The sequence below is a fragment of the Fundulus heteroclitus genome, unplaced genomic scaffold, assembly GCF_011125445.2.
Source record: "Fundulus heteroclitus isolate FHET01 unplaced genomic scaffold, MU-UCD_Fhet_4.1 scaffold_106, whole genome shotgun sequence".
Taxonomy (NCBI): domain Eukaryota; kingdom Metazoa; phylum Chordata; class Actinopteri; order Cyprinodontiformes; family Fundulidae; genus Fundulus; species Fundulus heteroclitus.
The window spans coordinates 122,542-141,480 of NW_023396519.1; the positions used below are offsets into that span (position 1 = coordinate 122,542).

The 18,939-nt window shown below is 38.6% G+C and overlaps 1 protein-coding gene across 1 annotated transcript in view; it reads right to left on the minus strand.

Moving 5' to 3' along the window:
• Window positions 1-4,602: 4,602 nt before the first annotated feature.
• Window positions 4,603-18,939, minus strand: part of kif16bb (kinesin family member 16Bb) — a 35,885-nt gene continuing 21,548 nt past the window's right edge. The window contains exons 15-18 of the mRNA XM_012874852.3: window positions 18,109-18,191; window positions 15,903-15,991; window positions 9,223-9,307; window positions 4,603-7,236 (exon numbers count right to left, since the gene is read on the minus strand). Of these exons, the coding sequence (XP_012730306.2) occupies window positions 5,065-7,236; window positions 9,223-9,307; window positions 15,903-15,991; window positions 18,109-18,191 (2,429 nt within the window). The 3' untranslated portion in view covers window positions 4,603-5,064. The remainder of the gene's footprint in view (window positions 7,237-9,222; window positions 9,308-15,902; window positions 15,992-18,108; window positions 18,192-18,939) is intronic.

An 18,939-nucleotide genomic window follows, 5' to 3' on the forward strand; every position in this document is an offset into this window, starting at 1 on the left:
ATGCTTTTTAGATTTTTTTGACAAATAGAAGTTTGGTGCCTTAAGTTTTTAGCCTTGGAGCTGAACATAAAACTACCTCTGATATGCTTGTTTTTAATATATCACAAATATCTTGTATTAACAAACACCCTGTTTAGGTAAAGAAACAACACAATGTCAAAAATGTATAGAACATAACACTAAAAAGGCATATTTTTTTACATTGCAGTGCCTTTTTTAACTTCTGTTGATAAATTGCTTTAAATTTTTTTGCCATAGTATTATGCAGATCACTTGTTCTAGATTGAACTGCATCTCTACACCTTTGTGCATCACCAACCTAAACAAAGACAAGTTCCAAAAAAACAAGACCCCAACAAGAAATATTAAGCATTTTTAAGCCTAGTTTAACATGACTGATCAGATTGGTAAACAGCAGAAACAGAAAATTACATTTTGATGTATTCTACTCCAATGACAAGATCATCTAGTCAAGAAAGTGTGTTGGTTTACAAGAACATTGAGATTTTTTTATGTATAAATATAACTTCCATTTGAATGTAATATGCTCACTCTTTTTAAAAGTACACCATTTACCAACATTAAACAGGCAAGCCTGAAAGATTTGCAATTTCCCCGTTTGATTTGTAACCAACCAGTTGATTCAAGCAAATGAAACTACAGGAAACCAGATTGCGTTTAGTTTGACACCCAGAAACCAATTGTAAAACAGATTGGTCCAGAGCTTCGTTCTAATCTATACACAAAAGTAAGCTCCAAACCTAATTTCAAAACATCAAGAAAACATAAGTGAACAATTGGGGCTAGGACAAATCGACAGAATGATCCCAATCAGCTTTAAGATTTATCCCATCAGCGGTTAAGCAACGACAGATGTGACCAGATCACGTTCAGATGCTTCTGAAGCAGGAGGTAAACAAATTACCCTGTTATTTGCGGTCAATGACAATGTGCATTAGAGCTGGAAGCTCAGTGGGAGGTCACAGCGTAATGATTTAAAGATCCAGGACCTGACAGTGGTGACGCTTTGTTATCTGTAATCAGAGGCCTAGAACTTCCTCTGACCAAGCTGGGTCCAACAAGCGCTTCTTTCTATTTTAGTAACAAACCAGTCAATCCATCAGCAGTGTTTTCCATCTCAGACTCTTCCAACTTGGATTTGTTTGGAAAGAATAAAAACTTCAAATAGCACTTATTACCTTTGTGTAACCTATACTACTAGATAATCATTTCATACGCAGACTCAAAATTTAAGTCTTTGCAGTCAACTGTACAAAGCGCTGTATGCCAAAACCAACAAATTCAGGAACAGTTTCTTCCCACAAGCAATCACCGTGTCCAAAAAGATCTGTGAAAACTCCTGTGCAATAACCCAGTAATTCTGCATCTTTTCCACCACCTGTTTACTGGCTACCACTTATTTATTTATTAGTCTCCATTTCAGTGCTATTCATATCTTCATATTGTGTATATACACTTCATACCAAGTTTACCAACCTCATGCACGTAAGACCATATATAATATTCATTCCAGCATTCCCATTTTCTACACTCTCACTGGACATGTTTGTGTGCATTTATGCACCTGTACATCACTTCCACTTCCTATAAGTATAAAACAATGGAAATATTTGATTCAATTTATATAACACCAATTCACAACACGTCATCAAGGCACTTTACAAAGTCAAATTCAATCAAATCACATTGGTCAAAAAGTTTCCTAGCTAAGGAAACCCAGCAGATTGCATGAAGTCTTGACAAGCAGCATTCACTCCTGAAAGAGCGTAGAGCCACAGTGGACAGTCATCTGCATTGTTGGTGGCTTTGCAGCAATCCCTCAAGCGAAGGTGGAGAGGAAAACTCCCCTTTAACAGGAAGAAACGTCAAGCAGAACCAGACTCAATGTGAATGCTCCTCGACCAACTGGGGGTTAGAGAAGACAAAGCAGAGACACAAAAAGCATAGACACACACAATGATTCAGGAATCCTGTGTTATACGGTAATGGAAGATGATCGGCCCACTGGATGGTGTCACAGCTAGGCCAGACCAGATGTACCCATTTTTAAGAGGAAAAAAGTCAAAACAAAAGTTTAAATAATGTCAATTTGGAGAACAGTAGGAGACCTCAGAGAAATTGATTAACTCCTACATCTTTTGCACTCTGCTCATTGCACCATTGTCTCAGCTTGTCTGCTTGTTTATAGTTTTATAACGCAGACTGATTTTTAGTACTGCATTAAAGGGTTCCGGTTTTGTAATAATCGTGAGCAATGTACAGTTAAATTCTTGGTATGTACACATTCAGATTTAGCTGTAAAAAGGGGTCAAACATTCACAGAATTTTACAAGATCGCAATGACGATGTAGTCGAGGTGCAAGTTGGTAGTAACACTGAACCAAATAGGGGTGCATGTATAATTTTCACTGTGAGGCGCAAAAGAAAATCCATTAAACTTAAAGTTGTGCATCCAATTCAAGAATTTAAAGATAAATTAACCCTTTTGTTAAATAACTATACTAAAACAGTCAAACCCCCTAATTTGTTTTATTCTGATGTATATACGAACAAACCAGTAGTGGGCTAACACCATGCAGAAACTTGGAGTCTGTGGGAATAGAGGGATTTTTCAATATAAACAGAAACATCAAATATCTCTTCAGCTGACTTTGTTGAGCCCTGATCTAAAGTTGTGTCTGTTCTGGGTTTTCATACACATGAAGGCTTACATAATCGAGGGAAAAAGGGAATGATTTCACATCTCTTGATCCCGTCTCAGATTCCACTGCTGCAGGGTGTAATTTTTTATTTTTTTTCTCCACTTGAGGCCAGATCTGCATCCTTCATCCTCAAGCAGCAGACAAGAGGACTAATTGCACTGGGTTTCCCATGCAATTTACAATGGTTAAGAGGGTCAGCAAGTCAAGAAAACATGTAGATTAAAATTGGGTCGACAGCATTAAGTATGAAATAACTCATTCTGGAAGAGGTGGAGAGATTAACAATTTGAAAATGTTGCTTTTATTTTAAAAGTAGTGGATTTACATGTGCGGGTGAATAATGTTCACTAGACGGCAAACCATGTAGTGAAAAGAATTCCTAAAAAACAAAACTGAGCAAAAGTTTGATTTCATTTTGGATTCTGCAATTCAGAGTCAAAATTATAAATGCAGCACCACCATTATTTGGATAATTGTTTAACAGGTCGCATTTTATTTTACAAGCCATTAAAAAGCTCCTCGGATAACTCTTTGTGGCAGAATAGGTGGAGTTAATTTAGATTGTTTCCTTTCAATGGCCTCTATTAAGCACTACCCATCAATTCTTGATACCGCTGAGGTGTGAATACTACTCAAGATGCTTGATGTCCATTCTAAAATCAGTTTCAATGTTTTTCAATGAAACATATTGTTGGAATAGCCAACTGTGTCCAAGCAACAAGAATGTGACCCTCAGATGACAAAACGGGTTATTGTTCACAACTCCGCATGACAGAATTGGTGGAGTTCATTCAAATTGGTTGTTCAATAACCCAGGAACCACCTAAGCTTAAGCCAGTCAATCAAGAAAATGTAGAAACACTAATACCAGTGAGGGTGCCCACCAAAAAAATAAGAGGGGCCTGCTCCAAAACAAACATCTTTTATGGTGAGGCATAAAGACTGAACCATTTGGCCACAACATTTTTTTTTTGGAGAAGTCACCCAAGTTAACCTTTTAAACCCAACATTGCACCAGCTAACCAGCATGGTGGTGGCAGCATCATACTCAGGGTCTGTTTAACCAGTGATTCTGGTTCTATTGTGTGCAAGTTAATAGGAGGACGACGACTACCTCCACATTTTTTCAACTTCACCTCCCATCAGCCTTATGCTTTAAATGTGGACCCAGCCGGATGTTCCAACAGAAGACAGACCTAGACAAACATTAAAACTGGTTTTAAAAACTTCAACGCCTTAACTTTACCCAAATTATTACTTACACCGAATGCCTACTGGAGAAAGGTTTCATTAACAGAAGAGAGATTGAGATATATGCCCACAATTAGTAAATTCTGGAGGAGTCAATGTGAAGCTTTTTTTTTTTTTTTTTTTAAAGAAAAAATTGATGATGACCATCTCCATTGTGTTCAACTTCAGCTGTAATCAAGAAATACACTAAAATATGGACACAGTTGGCTGTTCCGACAGCACAATGATCCCAAATAATGACCTCAGCCAATGCATTGGGTATGCTGAAACATCACACCTGTGCTTACTAATCGATCAAAATGAACTGTTCTGTTTGTGGTTTAAAAAAGAAAAGTATGCTCAAATGTTCAGTTGCAGCATACCAAATCTGTATCGACACAGCCAGGTTCTATGCGAGTACATTACAGATTTATGTGAGAAGGGGCTGTGAGGAAGAGGCTAGAAGTAAAAAAAAAAAAATAAAAAATAAAAAATAAATAAATAAATACTTTGGCACTTTAGAAGACAGAAAGCCTGAGAAGATGGGGAGACATCTGAGAAACCACTGAAATGCATCAGCCTCAATTTTCTTCTTTTTAAAGTTAAAAGCTGAACTATCAGAGCTCATCTTGAATACAAAAGTAAACAAGACCTCAAAAGCAGAAGTAGACTCAACTTTTATTTTAAACATTCACATACTTTTTTTTATAAAATACATTATAACAGAACATATCACCTTATTTTCCATTTTATCAGACGTAAAAACAATACAAAATACAAAACCTATTAATGTAACAGACATGTTTAATCCCCAATGCCAAGACATCAAATAGTAATTTAAAAAACATTACAAATTACACCAAACTAAGCAGTGAATGATAAGATATTCAAGTGTTTTAAAGATAAAATTCAGAGTGCAGAAGCCATTTGACATTAATATGACAGAAATAAAATTATTCAAAAACTTTAAAGTAGGTCATTGTTTTCTCTGTCATTAAAGGGAGAAGTCATCCTTTGCAGTGTCTGGTTAGAATGCACTTTTTGCCACTGCTCCCAGTAAGAGAGAGAGTTTTCAAGCTGGGCTGTTCATTACCAACCGTTCACTCCTTGATCAGAAGTTTGACAAGTGATTAATCAGGCAGGTGGCCTCCGCGGAGCTACTGAAAGTTAATTTCCACACTTCTGCGTGCGGAGATGAATTGAAAGGATGTTCAGACGGGGTATCAGGCTTCGTCGCGCTCTCAGGGTGACCCCTGGCCCTTGCTTTTCCAACGATTACATCCAGCCTGACGGATCCGCTGCCGTCTTCATCGTGCACCAGAATGCAGCGCACATCCGCGCACCGACAAAGAGTCAAAATGTCAAACTGAGGGAACTTTGCTCCTGAAAACACAACATCCTCTCTTGCCAGACCAAGATGGGTATCAGTAAGAAAGAACTGGGCCATCTGTTCACTATGAATATGACACCTCATGTGCACGGCCACACTCGTGTACATCAATAGCTCCAACTCTCCTATAGTGACTGCCACTTGATCCATATTACAATAAATAAGATACAGCAGTTCAGTCAAACTCCTCTGAAATTGACAGTAAAGCCTTAAACCACAGTCCAGCAGCAGGTCGGGCACAAAGTCTTCACACTCTAGGGATAGCTTCATCAAGTTTTCATGCAGCAGTCGGTACTGATATATCCTGCTGTCCCCACAACAGACAGCATTTAGTATGGCCCAGCAGAGCTCTTTGGTTTGCTTCTGGCTGTGAGCATAAACACCCAGGACGCTTTCCTCTGTAGTGCCCATTAAACGTAAACTTTGGCCAGCAAAGCCCATCAGTACGTCCCGCAGCTGCAACAAGGGGAGGTGATGGAACAAGACGAGGGGCCCAGAGTTGGCAGTCAGTGCGTAGAGATCAGTTTTTGTCAGAATCACGAGGCCAGGCTGGGGATCTGGTTGCCCACATTTGGCTACGTTCAACCAGTGAAGCGCTACAATGCTCTGGGAGGTAGGCGCCGAAGAGGAGAGTGATTGTACAACACCCATCAGCTCTCCCGGTGGCAGAGTCTGGAGCTTCAGAAGCGGGTTAGGATATTTGATCAATGTTTGCATGCAAACGTCAACAGTTCCCGTCTGATCTTCATCTTCAGTTGCTTGGAAAACCTTTGTGCTGCAGCCTTTGCCGTAAGAGAGAGGCAGCCTTTGTTTTGGCAGCAAAGGCTCTGGAATAGTTTTGTCTTCTCGTTTTATTTGAATATTATTCCCATCTTGCTTTTCTGGTGATTGCAAATCTCTCTTGCAGAAATCCTCCGAGATTTGCAGCACATCGCCTCCCAATTTCTCTGTCACGGTTTGTCTTGGCGTCTGGGCTGAGAGTTGTGTGTTGCTGGGATTACTGCAGTCTTGAATCATAAGAGCTGCCTCATTGGGCTGAAGGTGATGAGTTATATTCATTTGGATGTGCTGTACGAGAGGCAGGCCTTTCACAGCAGAGAAAACGGGAGTCTTACTGATGAGAGAAAAGGCAAAGCTGCCTCCGACCATGGAGAGGATGTGGCTGTCCTTCACTATAGACAACACACAGCTGGACAGGCAGGCGCCAACAGGTTGCAATTTCTCAGTTGTCAACTGGTGCAGAAATGCTGGAGACCTCTGAAGGAAACTCCGTGCGTTGTGGACGATACAGGAAACTTTGCAAAAAAAGGAGCCCAGCCCTGGTTTTCTAACTAGGTTTTCTGCAGCTCCCTTGATCTCCTTCAAACTTCCAGTTTCATCCGTCTCGCCACAACTGTACCGGTCCTGGAAAGCAGCGTCTTTGGGTGGACAGCAGGCCACCTGACTGCTAAGTGGTTTTCTGTCGAGCTGAGAATAAGTGCCGGTCTGTGGGAGGACCGACAAGGAGCCACTTCCTCCGCTTCTCTGCAGGTGGGACACGCTGCCTAATGAGCTCCCACCAGAGCCGGGTCTCCCCTTATAGCAGTCTGCGTCGACACCTTGGATCTCATTAGCATTCCCATCTGGCTTCGTGCCACATCCATCACCGGGGCCCAGGACACATGTCTGTTGTAGGCTGCCATCCCCTGACAAAACTTCCCCTCTCTCACAACTTGCAACACCAGCTCCACTATGAGTTGTCCTCTGCGGGCTCTCAGACACGAGCCCTGGCCCTGATTTATGACACGAGTCCCTCTCCTGCTCCTGGCCATCCCAGATGCTTCCTTGACCCTGAAGTGCATCTCCGCCCGACTGGAAGAGTGTTTGAGGGACAGGATCTCTTTCAGGAATGGCCTAGTTTATGTGGTGCAGGTGGATAAGAGAAGGAATTCGGGGGGAGAAAAAGAAAATTAAACTTTTAAAAGATGACAAAAACAAAATTCCTGATTTATGCAAATTATTTTAAATTTCTGGCACTGCTGAGAAGGAACCAATTTAATGCAGTTCACTTTAGAGGCTAACTTTTATTTATGCATTCAATTATATTTGAATGCACAAAGACAAAATGAGGGGAAATGAAGTGAGGAATTACACGGTACATTTATAAAAACAAACGCATGCGTGCACTCACTGCACTGTGCTTTCATAAAGTATCATTTCCTTTAAACCCCTACAGGAATATGTAGAAGGGTTTCAATATGTGCATAATAAATATGCATAACAAGCGATGGGAGAAAGTGTTTCATGGCTCATAAATCTGGATCGGGCCTGGCTGGAGATGGGCTAGCTCTTCAAACTTACTCACCGGTAAAACATCACTAATGCAGAGACAATTTTAGAGCAAGCCGATTTATATGACTCGGCATTGCTACTAAGAGATTCTCCAAGTAAAAAACTGATTTCACAAAATGTATAAATATATAATAATCCAACTGATTTAATGTAAAAACTGAAAAATCACACATCTTTCTATTGCTGCTAAAATATAGATAAACCCAGAAAATTACTTTGGTTTAATGTATAGATTTGAGCAAAGATGAAGTTTAGTTGTAGTTTTTACAGTCTTATTCAGCTGAGCATTATTTTTTGCTGTTCTAATAGACCAACACACATACAGAAAACTGACATTAGCTGGTTATATAATTGGGTTTTCAGCCTAGATAAGTCCGGGTCTAATTTAATTAACAGTCTCACATCCAATGCATGCCGCCTAGTCTGCCTTTAAACACTGCATTGCTGTAGGTTGTGAATTCAAATCACCATCCTTTTAACTAATTACAAGGAAACAACTTAAAAACAAATAATCTGATAATTAGGACTAAAACACCATTAATGAAAAGGTCTTATTTAAATAAACCAAATAATTAACATATTGCACAAAGATAATGGATTAAACCAAATTGAAAATCCCGAATGAACACCTTTAAATAAAGAATAAACCAATATGCCATACAGTTTAACGTGTGGTCCATGCTAAACGTATTGTAGACTGGATGTTTAAAGCATTATGTTGTTTCGGAAAACTTGAGCTTTTTGTGGGTTTTGAATAGACTTAATGTTGACTTTATTCTAAAAATTGTTTTTATGCTAACTATATTAAATTGAGAAAAATATTCTCAGTTGCCTCGTTTAATTTCATGTAGGAAACGCACAGAAACAGCCCGTTTTCCATTATTGCCACCTACTGGTTTGTCTAATCCAACCTCAGTCTGTCGCCTGGTTAGAGTTAATTTAATTGGCTTTAATTGGTCTGAAAAATGTAGTCTGTGTTCCAGCAGCGGGTCTAGTTAAGTGCGTGATATCAAGTTTGTCAGTCGTAAAACAAAAATTGGTCTGTCATCGTGAATATATATAGTCTTTGTAGTGTCCCCATCTTAAATACTAAATTGTATGTGAAACTAGAACCTCAGTCACCAGCACATTGACATCTAAAAGTACAAAAACGTTATGACAATGACAGTTTTGAAGACTTTACCTTTTGAAACCTTGACACAAATCCATTTGAGTAATTAGTCTAAAATTTGTCCGTATAAAGCCATTTCCCCCTCCTCCTGATTAGTTATAGAGTAAAGACGAAATTTTAAAGAAAACGGCACAAAGTTTCATTTTGGTTGTAGTTCCTATTCCAAACACAATAAAAAGCAAATGGAAAATGTATGTAATGGGGCGAATTTGTCATTCAAGTTTGCCTTAAAAAAGATTTTAGTTTTAAAAGCTGCTTTTTAAAATCCTGCTATACATTGATACAAGTAATCGGGCCATGCGTTCCAATGACTTTACCCACAGTACAGATTGTTTAATATGTAAATGGCGGGGGAAGAAAGAAAGTCAAATACATACTGTAATTAGGTTCTCTGTAGGAGTAGATTTAGGACAAATTTGTTGGTCTTTGGACTCGCTCCCTGCAGCCAGCACATCCATCTGACTGCAGTCAAGACACACAAATGAAAAAGAAATACATTTCACATTCTTTCACAGGACTAAAAATTGCATTTTGATTAGATGAGGTGAGAGCATAATACTTCTGAGGTTCCGTTCTTATGTTGCAAGGCTTTGTTTGAGAGCAAATTTAATTATTTGATGTAGAGTTGACACTGGAGACCCTGAACAGTTGGCAAAAGAAAACCCCAATAATCCTCACCACCACCCCACCCAAAAATAAAAAAAACACATTCATTAGATTTGAAAAGCAAACACCCCAAATGGCTGGATGAGATTAGAGACACTCTACTAGCTGTGAAATTAAATAGAATCTGTGCATGTTGATTTGAGGATTTACATACAATACTGAGAGCCCTAGAGGGAGGGGGGGCAGAAACCCAGTATACAGCCCAGAATGATTTTTGACAGTAAACCGAAGCTTTCGCAGAGCTTTGTGTGTATCAGCAGGTTGCCAAAGTGTGAAAGCGACAGAAGTAAAGCATTGGCAGCGTCAACAAGAGGGACACAGTTCAGGTCCTAGTAACGATTAAAGGATTTTAGAAAATCCTAAGGATCAGCTCGGAGGAGGTCCGGTACGCACCGATGCTTGTCAGCTCAGAGAAAAAAAAAGGGAAGTGGTTATGTTTTTCTCTTTCTAAAGTCCAAATTCAGAAGCTTACATGCAGAGGTTTACAGTGTTCTCCTTAAGGTCCAACAACACTGCAGCAGCTACTCATTACCAGCATCACAGAACACCTGGCTTCACCGCAATCCACATGCTGCTGTTGCATCTGATCAGGGAGACCATACTCCTATCTTCATCATGCCCACTGAATTTATTTATTATCATTAAATGTAAAATTCTAAATCGTTTGAGGATGAACTTACGACCCCAAATTTGGCAAGAAAATTATGTGTTCTGTACTTTACTCACAGCCAAGTTAAACACCCAGAAAAGTTTAGCATCTTTCCCTCAACCTATAAGCCCCAAATTAAAAAGAAACGGAGTGGTACTAGTACTAGGTCCAGGCTTTTCACATTTAAAAAGTTTGTGCTGAAACATGTGGCAAAATGTTTTTTTTTCCCCCCAATGACCTAGCTATGTTAATTGGCACAAAACCAGCACTTGTGAAAAATGGCTCATCTTAAAAAAAACAGCCGTGAAAATTTTGTCAAAACCCAGTTACCAGTTTTACCAAATTATTAAGACAGTAACTATAGTATAGAACTGAAACTATTTCTAAAGGGCATTTTTCCCCAGGCTGTGGCATAAAAAGGAATTAAAGCTATAGAGGGTAATCATGTTCAGAAACACCTCGTTATAGAGGTTGAAATGTTCCTTCCATCCTGATAGTAGTGAATACATTATGTATTCAGAAAAAGGTGGCCGAAAAATTTAATCTGTGAAACCTGCAGGCCTTTATAAAAAAAAAAAAAAAAAAAAAAAAAAAAAACGGACCAATCTCTGCTGTTCGGTCCGAATGGCGATCTTTTTTTTAGCCGTTCATTGTAGCTTCACTGATCACTCAGTGTACTTTGAACATGGCCTAGAGTTGCAAGAAGCAAACCATGCAGTTTGAGACGATGTAGGCCTCAGTAGAAGAAATAAGACCAGTGGATTTGGGAGAGTTTCTTTTCATGCAATCCCCTTGAGTGGAATAGCAGGTAAGATGGTCTTGCACATGCAGTTATTCAAAAAATGGACTTAGAGTCTTTTATATTTCCATAAGTTTCCCTAACTTTAATTTTTTTTTTTTTAACATTACCATTTAAAGGTGTTCAACATTTTACATTTTTTGTCCAAACACCTCCCAAGTTATTTATGTGGGTCACTCCTAAAGACCCAAGAAGGTGAGCAAATCTGTAATGGATTATTGCTTACATGGTGAACAATATACCTGGATATCCACAAAGAGTAAACACCTTTAAAAACAGAGTCCAACCTACTGTAAAGATATAGAGTTACATTCCTCTTTTGACTTTCAACTCTGGGGAAAAAAAGAAAAAGAAAAATCGGAATTCAAGTGATGTGGTCCATAATAGGCAGGCTATTTTTTTGTTGTAAAGTAGCACTTTGCTGAGCAGCTGCGGGTCAGTTCATTGATACCATGTCACTCTCAGAGTACAACACATCCTCAGCCAGCATTTGAATTCAAATTATTTGCTCTTACTTACTGCTGAGGGTTATTTCCAAGATTATTGAGATCAATTCTGTCCTTGCTGCAAGGGAGTTCAAGCCAAGTGAGGCGAGAAGCGGAACAAGAATAGAATATATATTGGAGCTCCTGGCTCGTCTCGAGAGCTTAAATAGAGTGAGGTTAAAGAAGGAAAAATAAATAAGTGCAATAGTTTAAGATTGAATGGTGCATGTTTACAGGAACAGTCCTTACATCTGTCAGACCGCTATATCAAATGTCTTTAATTAAAGCATACCGTGACCGAGTGGTCACAAACATCCTCAGTCTGCTGCAGGAGGAAGTAAACTCATTGGAAGCAGTGTAGCAAATGTTCCCAGTGCTTAAAAAGTAGCAACATAAATAAAACATCTTGCAAAGGTATAACCCTTGAATTTGTTCACAACATGATACAGATTATATTTGAGAGGTGTGATATACCAATACAAAAATAGCACTCAATTACGACATTTTAGGGGAAAATCAAACAGGTTTGACATTTTCTAAAAAATAATTTTTAAAAACTGGTTTGCATTTATATTCAGTCCTTTACTCTGATCCCCCTAAATCAATTATGCCTAATCAGTTGCTTCAGAGGGCATCTTTGTGATAAGAGTCCTCTTCTCAGTGGTTTAATCTCAGGATAAATGCAGATGTTCTGTGAAGGCGACAGAGGTTCATGAGAAATCAACAAATAGCATGTAGACCAAAAGTAAGATAGCGCAGGGATTGTGGATGAGTTTAAAAGAATTATGTTATAAAACAATATGTCAAGCTTTGGATTCTTATGTAAAGGATACGGCTAACATTTGGAGATTTTCACTTAAGAAAATTGTGAAAACCGTTGCTCACAAACGCTCCTGATCAAACACGTCAGAGCTTGAGGCACTTTGCAAAGGGGAATGAGCAACAATTTCAATCACTACATGTGCAAAGCTGGGAGATTGTTGCAGCTATAACGGCACTGAAAGATGGTACAGAGTAATGACTCTGGGGTCGGCGCTCAAATGCATATACATTTCTGTTTTTAAAACCACGGAGTGAAATCATCTTTCACTCTGAATATGCTCCACTTTATGCTGGTCCATCGCATAAAATCCAAGTGAAACACATTGCAGTTTCCTGCTGTGATAGAAGCAGCTCAAGAGGTATGAATACTTTTGCAAGCCACAGTCATGTAGTTTAACCATTTCACATCTGAAGCAAACAGAGCGGTCGATCTAGACGCCAGCTGCAGGTGTCAGAGTGAAAACTATATTAATCACAGTAGCAGAAGGTTCACTTTCTGGGGGAGTGGGGTGCTGCAATGTGAAGGAAATTACACGTCAAACTGTTCCACGTGCTGTAAAACATCAGGGTTAGCAGATCATAAGAGACCAGGGGAGGTGTCTCAAATTGCTCGCCACCTCAGGCAGTGGTGAATCACTGACAAGAGAATTGGATTGTGGACACTAATTCAACGAACACTGACACAGTGACAGATCAATGAACTGTCACACAATGCCAAGGCTGTGGCATGGCATAAAGATGTCACAGAATACCTCAGACTTTTCTCTGCTATCCTTTATAGAAATACCAGCAGCAGTTGATAAAAACAACCGTCAACTCAAACTAATGGCTGCTGTACAGATCCAACTTTAAAACCTGTTGACAGATTTTAACTGAAGCTTAAGGGACAGACTCATCTGAGCATAAATTCTGTTTTTTGTTTATATCTGATGTACAAAGACGACCTTTTAAAGTAGAAAACTATGCAAAGTTCACATGTTTATCCGGGTATTTGAACTGCGTCATGCCACTTCAAATTGCCGTTGTGTGAAAACAATCAGATCAAAAGGTTTGGGTCAAACAGTCTTAGGGCTTTTATCTAGCCCAGTTTTCTGTTTATTATTTCATTATCAAAGCTATAAAAGCTGAGGATTGGCACACATGCAAAGGAGAGTGAAGCAATCTAGACCAAAAAGAAACAGCCTCCATAAAACTTAAGCAGTAAAGTTAGTCAGGGCGATCAGATGTGATGCAAAGTTGGTTAAATTAAATGCATGAAATTCACGACAAGTCAGACAAGGACAATGAATGCCTTAAATGGAAGTTGTCTTTGAAGACATTTTGTCAAACATCGTTTCCTCCAAGAAGGTGTGTACCCAAAGCAACCATTTATCAGATCATCTCCAGCTTGAAGGATGGATTCAGGATGCAACGAAAGAGTTTGGGTTACCACCCAAGGGTATAAAAAGTATCGACATCTATTACTCAAGTAGAGATACTTCTAGTATTTTTTAAACCCTAGTATCAACTCAAATCGTTTACTCAATGCTTTAAGTAGTTTTGAAGCTGGTACTTTCATACTTAACAGTAATTCAAGTAAAACAATTCCACTAAGGACAAAAGCTTTAACCACCCAGACCACAGCGGCCTATAATGCACTTAACCTTTAAGTGCATTTAAAAAAGGAAATTACCAATAATCATAAAAATGCTATGTTGTTCTTCTATGATTTGTTCTTAAGTTTTTGTTGGGGCATTTGGCTAACAACCACAATCAAAATCACCGTTTGGGAAGCGCCATGTATCTGAATATTTTTTGACAAGCCAGAACAAAAACAAGCCAAAATAAAAGTAATGAGACTTTTCAACAAGGGGAAGAAAGTACAGATAATTGCATGAAAATGTAAGAAGTAAAAAGTAGGCTAAAAAAAATAATAATTACTCCACTAAAGTATAAATAACCACAATTTCTACTAGACTAAAAAGGTAAAAGTATTTGTGACTAGTCATTTGACATCTCTGTTGCTGCCATTAAAGAGTTTGCCTGAGAATAAGAGCAGGTTGCTGGCAACAGGCATGTGAAATGTTTCTGCAATCCTTGTGAGGTAGACATTTTTGAATACATGCATCTTTGCTGCCCTTTTTAAACGCCAGGCAACATTTGTCTGAGAAGAGCATTGAAGGCAAACTTAAGTTTTGCAGGAAGTATAAGGATTGGACTGCAGAGGACAGAGTTATTTTTTCATAAAGACACCCTCAGGCTATTTGAGCATCTGGAAAAGAAAAGGTGAACTGATGTCCAGCCACTGGGGGAAATAGCATAAGTCTTGCGAAAGAAAGATCCACACTGTAAATAATTACACCTTTGATAACCCTCATTGAAACGCATGAAGTTTGTTATTAAGCATCGGTTTTCCATACGTCTTTTTAAAGAGTTTTTAAGCACTGCAACAGTAAAGTTGAAGTAAAGTAAAACTTTTGGTCTTAAAACTTCTATCCTCAGCTCTAGATATCGACTCATTATCATACAGCAAAATAAACCAAGACAGAAGTCAATTTTGGAGTTTTAAATGTTTGGTCCATTTAAATTTAAAGCAAGTTTAGCTTTGAAGGAAATAAACATTAAAATCACAGTGCTGCTTTTGGTTAAACCACAGGATCAAATCACAAGCGCCTAATTTGCAAAACACTGAAAACAGACATTAAAAACCCAAGAGAATTCAAGTGGTTTGCTTTTAAGTTATGCATTTATGGCAGAAGCCCCAAATCAGATCAAATCAATGCATCCCAGCCGATAATGGAGAGCTTGAGCTTTTACAGCCCACGCTAGCAACGTATATTCATTAAATTGGCTCAGATCAGACTGTTAACGAGCTGAAGTCATCTCCAGATAGTCTGACAGGAGATTTTAATTTGAACATTGCATTTTTATTTGAATATGCCACATCGCCATATCCCCCCCCCCCCCCATCAGAAAGGGCAGAAATAATGGGTTCTTCAGAACTTAACTTTAAACTAGCTTTTTATTCGTATTACTTGATGTTTAAACTGACTTTTTCCCACTAGCACACCTGAAATTCCCCATTGTGAGACAATGAAGGTGTTTCTATTCTATTAATTTCATCTTTAAGTAGTTTTAAAATCACTGCCGTTCACATGGCCAGCCTTACTAGTAGCTACCCATTAAACTTTAATGCACCAACTTTGGACTAAAATGGCTGAGAAATATGTTATTAAATGGTAAGGAAAACTATGTCTCCAATGCATTTAAAAAAAAAAAAAAAAAGTTAGTTGTTGAACAAGTACTATTTTACAAAAAAAGTTCCTGGCAAGTACAGAGGAGATTTTATGATGGTCAAAAGCATAAATACTGCATTTTGGGACCTTGTTAGATGTGAATTTAAGGTACACTGGTGATTCAGGAAATATCCCAGTAGGCTGTTCACTAGTAAACCAAAGGTAAGTCTATTACTCGCTCTTTGCTCTCTGAACAAAGACCTTTTGCATGTCCCACCCGTTACAATAATACCGCCTTGATTTATGGCTTTGATTTGATCCACATACCTGATGATTGGTGCTCAGTGAGTAGGTATTGTGCAGACTGAGGAGGACAGAGTGAAAAGTGTTTTACAAGATGCCAGCATACTGCATGTTTTACCCAGAGTTTTGCAGCTTCGCCTTGGATGGATTCTCTCCAGATTTGGACAAGTCAGTCAAAGAAAGGGAAGATGCAGACAGCAGCCCACTCTGCAGATAAAAAAAGAGAAACACCTAGAATAAAAACCCTGTCTCAGAGTTTGAAATGACTGGCAACTGTCTATGGTGGGTCTGAATTATACAATGCCTTCCTTTTGGTATATACTGTATATCATCAGTATCCATGACAGATTCACAGAACAACGTAGCTGAAACACCCAACATTTAGACAAATACAGTTTAAAAACCCCATTAAATGCATGAAAACAAACTATTTTGTGCTTCCATCAGTTAAAAAGTAACAATATGGAGTTTGAATTTGCAACATTAAAAAAAAAAAAAACTTGGGCAAAAATAAAACTAAAACATGACAGGAGGTTGAAAATATTCACAATAATTGAACTTGAGGCGATCCCATTTAGAGGAGACGTTAATACCAACAACTGACTGAAAACAAAACTACAGCTGTGCACTAATCCTTTTTCCTTTAATTTATTCCAAGACACTTATTTACTAAGTCAGAAATGTATCTTAAAGCAAAACTGGGCACAATAAGACCTTGTACACAGTTAGCAGGGTCTTTGTAAAAACATATTTCCCCTCAATATTTAAAAATATACACAGGATGGTTTTTAGAAAGTTTTCATCCACACAAACCCATACAAATTCACCACTGAGCATTATTTTAAACTTGTATTGGCCCCTTCTGTTTCTGCATTGTCTTCAGATTGCCAATAAAAGTTTTTATTAAATGGATTCACCACACATTGACATTAATCATTACTCTGAAGGATTCTGATTGGCTGACGAAGGTCTTAGCTTAGCGGTAAGCATGTGACCCAAATGGTCAAAGTGAGACCATTTGGATCACGTACCGCAACCAAAACATACCTTTGTCCTGTTTGGAGCGCTGCAATACTTCAAAACTATGCTTATTTGCTCATGCTTCTCACATGTGTTTATTTTAACAGAAATCCTGCCAAGCAAAGTTGTGAAAAAATAAATGGTGATGAGGCAGGGGTCAGTTTGTGTGAATGAAAATAAAGTTTGAATGAATTTTGCAGACATGTCCTACAGGTTTTGAAGCAGGACAAGTGAAGTCGCTTCAGTGGCATTAAATCCCATTATTCTAATCATAAACTTAATCATGTCAAAGCATTTACTGGGGGGAACTATCATAACCACATTTAAAAAAAATTGAGGGGAAGTTTGTCACATTCAAATGTTTAATAACTGAAGCCTCAGAGACACCCAAGAAGAGTAGTGGCAGAGCTGTAGTGGTTTAAAAAAAAAAAAAAAAGCTTTCAGCGATTTTTCTGCCTTAGAAAATAATCCACCTAAAATGCTTATGATACTTTGTAGAAAAAATATGTAGTACATTATTCAGACAACTAATACTGGCCCGAGAAAGCTGCCCTGGCTTTTGTTGAAAAGTGCCTAAATGTGTATAATATTCTGTGCATGATGATCCTCAAACACACTTTAAAGTTTAGAGGGGCTGTGTGCTTGACTTTGGTTTAAGTCTACATAGCAAAATCAAAGAATGCATAGAATATTGGTATTTCGGCCATTTTAAGAATGATAAAATCTCACTTTTGTTTTGTATAAAACAAGTTATATAACGTGGTATAAATACAGTTAAAATGCTGCCTATGCTGGCCAGGGGTGATGTGGGTTCTCTGCTGCTTGGTGCCCTGGGGTGATGCCTTGTGTCTGTCTGCCTGGGACTGCAGCAGCCTCCTGCAGAGTCCCCTGTCTGGTAGAAAACCTGCAGCACTAAGCAGCATTCTGCACATACGAATTGAATTTCTGCACCTGGACCCTTTTATTTGTACTATATTTTAGTATATTTTAGAAAAAAAATAAAAAAAAATCTCTTAATGTGCAAAGTCAGTTCCACAGTCGTATAATATCACTATTGCATAGTAATGATAAAAACAAATGAGTACGAGCAGAGAAGCGGACAGGTGGGTGCCCGTAAAGAGTTTACAGTGTCAACAGTTTTCACTTCAGGTTGCAGGCTGTCAGCTGGTAGTTATGGCAACAGGGAACAGGATGCTGACTTGCTTTAAAGAAATTAAGGTTAGACAACGCAGATGACACAGCGATTTCTTCAAGACTTGTACAGAAATTAGTAACACAGGAAGCAGCTTGTTTGTCTACTGTACCTGCTGTTTCTCTCTCAGCTGTGAAGCTTCACCTGGGTGGTTAAAGCGCAGGATGGGTCCTCTTCCTAGCTGTATAATTGCACCTAAAGGGAACCAAATAAGTAAAGCGTGTAAAATCAGAAGAATACAAAGTTATATAGTCTAGAGAAGGCTGGAATCCATCAAGGCCCAGAATTATGATCTTAAACGTTATAATTATGCACAAATGTGGGATTAAGCACTGCTAATACGATTTCCCTGAATGCAAATTAAAAGTGAAATCTGCAGTGTTTATAAAAAGGATAAAAACAGCGGAAACCAGTCACAGAGGAAACACTGAATGCTTTCTATGACCGATTCGCCTACACACTGAACTTTGAGAACTTATTTGGCCTTCGAGTTTTTCTTCCACTGAATTGACCTGCCGCAGAAATTGAAGTTGCTCAGTTGCCATGAGGAACATAATCCCCCCTTCCCCACATGATTGACAGCAGCCTTGACCAGGAGGATCATTTATCAGAGGAAGTGGTCCACAGAAGCCTCAGTCTTCTAAAGCTGAATGCAGGTCTGAGATAGAAACCCTTATATCACCTAATTTCTTCAGAGGACCATATCCACAGATGTTCTCTAGGTCTTTTCTTTCTCTTCATCCTCCACTACAAATACTAATCCTACAACTACTACTGATGATGAACAAAGCTCCTGAAACAACCTGTGATCGATTCCAGCTGCTTTTGGATCAAAAATTACTATTTGTTCAACAAAAATGGAAAAAAAAAAAAAAAAAAAAAAAAAAAAAAAAAAAAAAGCTATAGATGCAGTGATTTCTGACAGGAATGCTGGATAGATAGA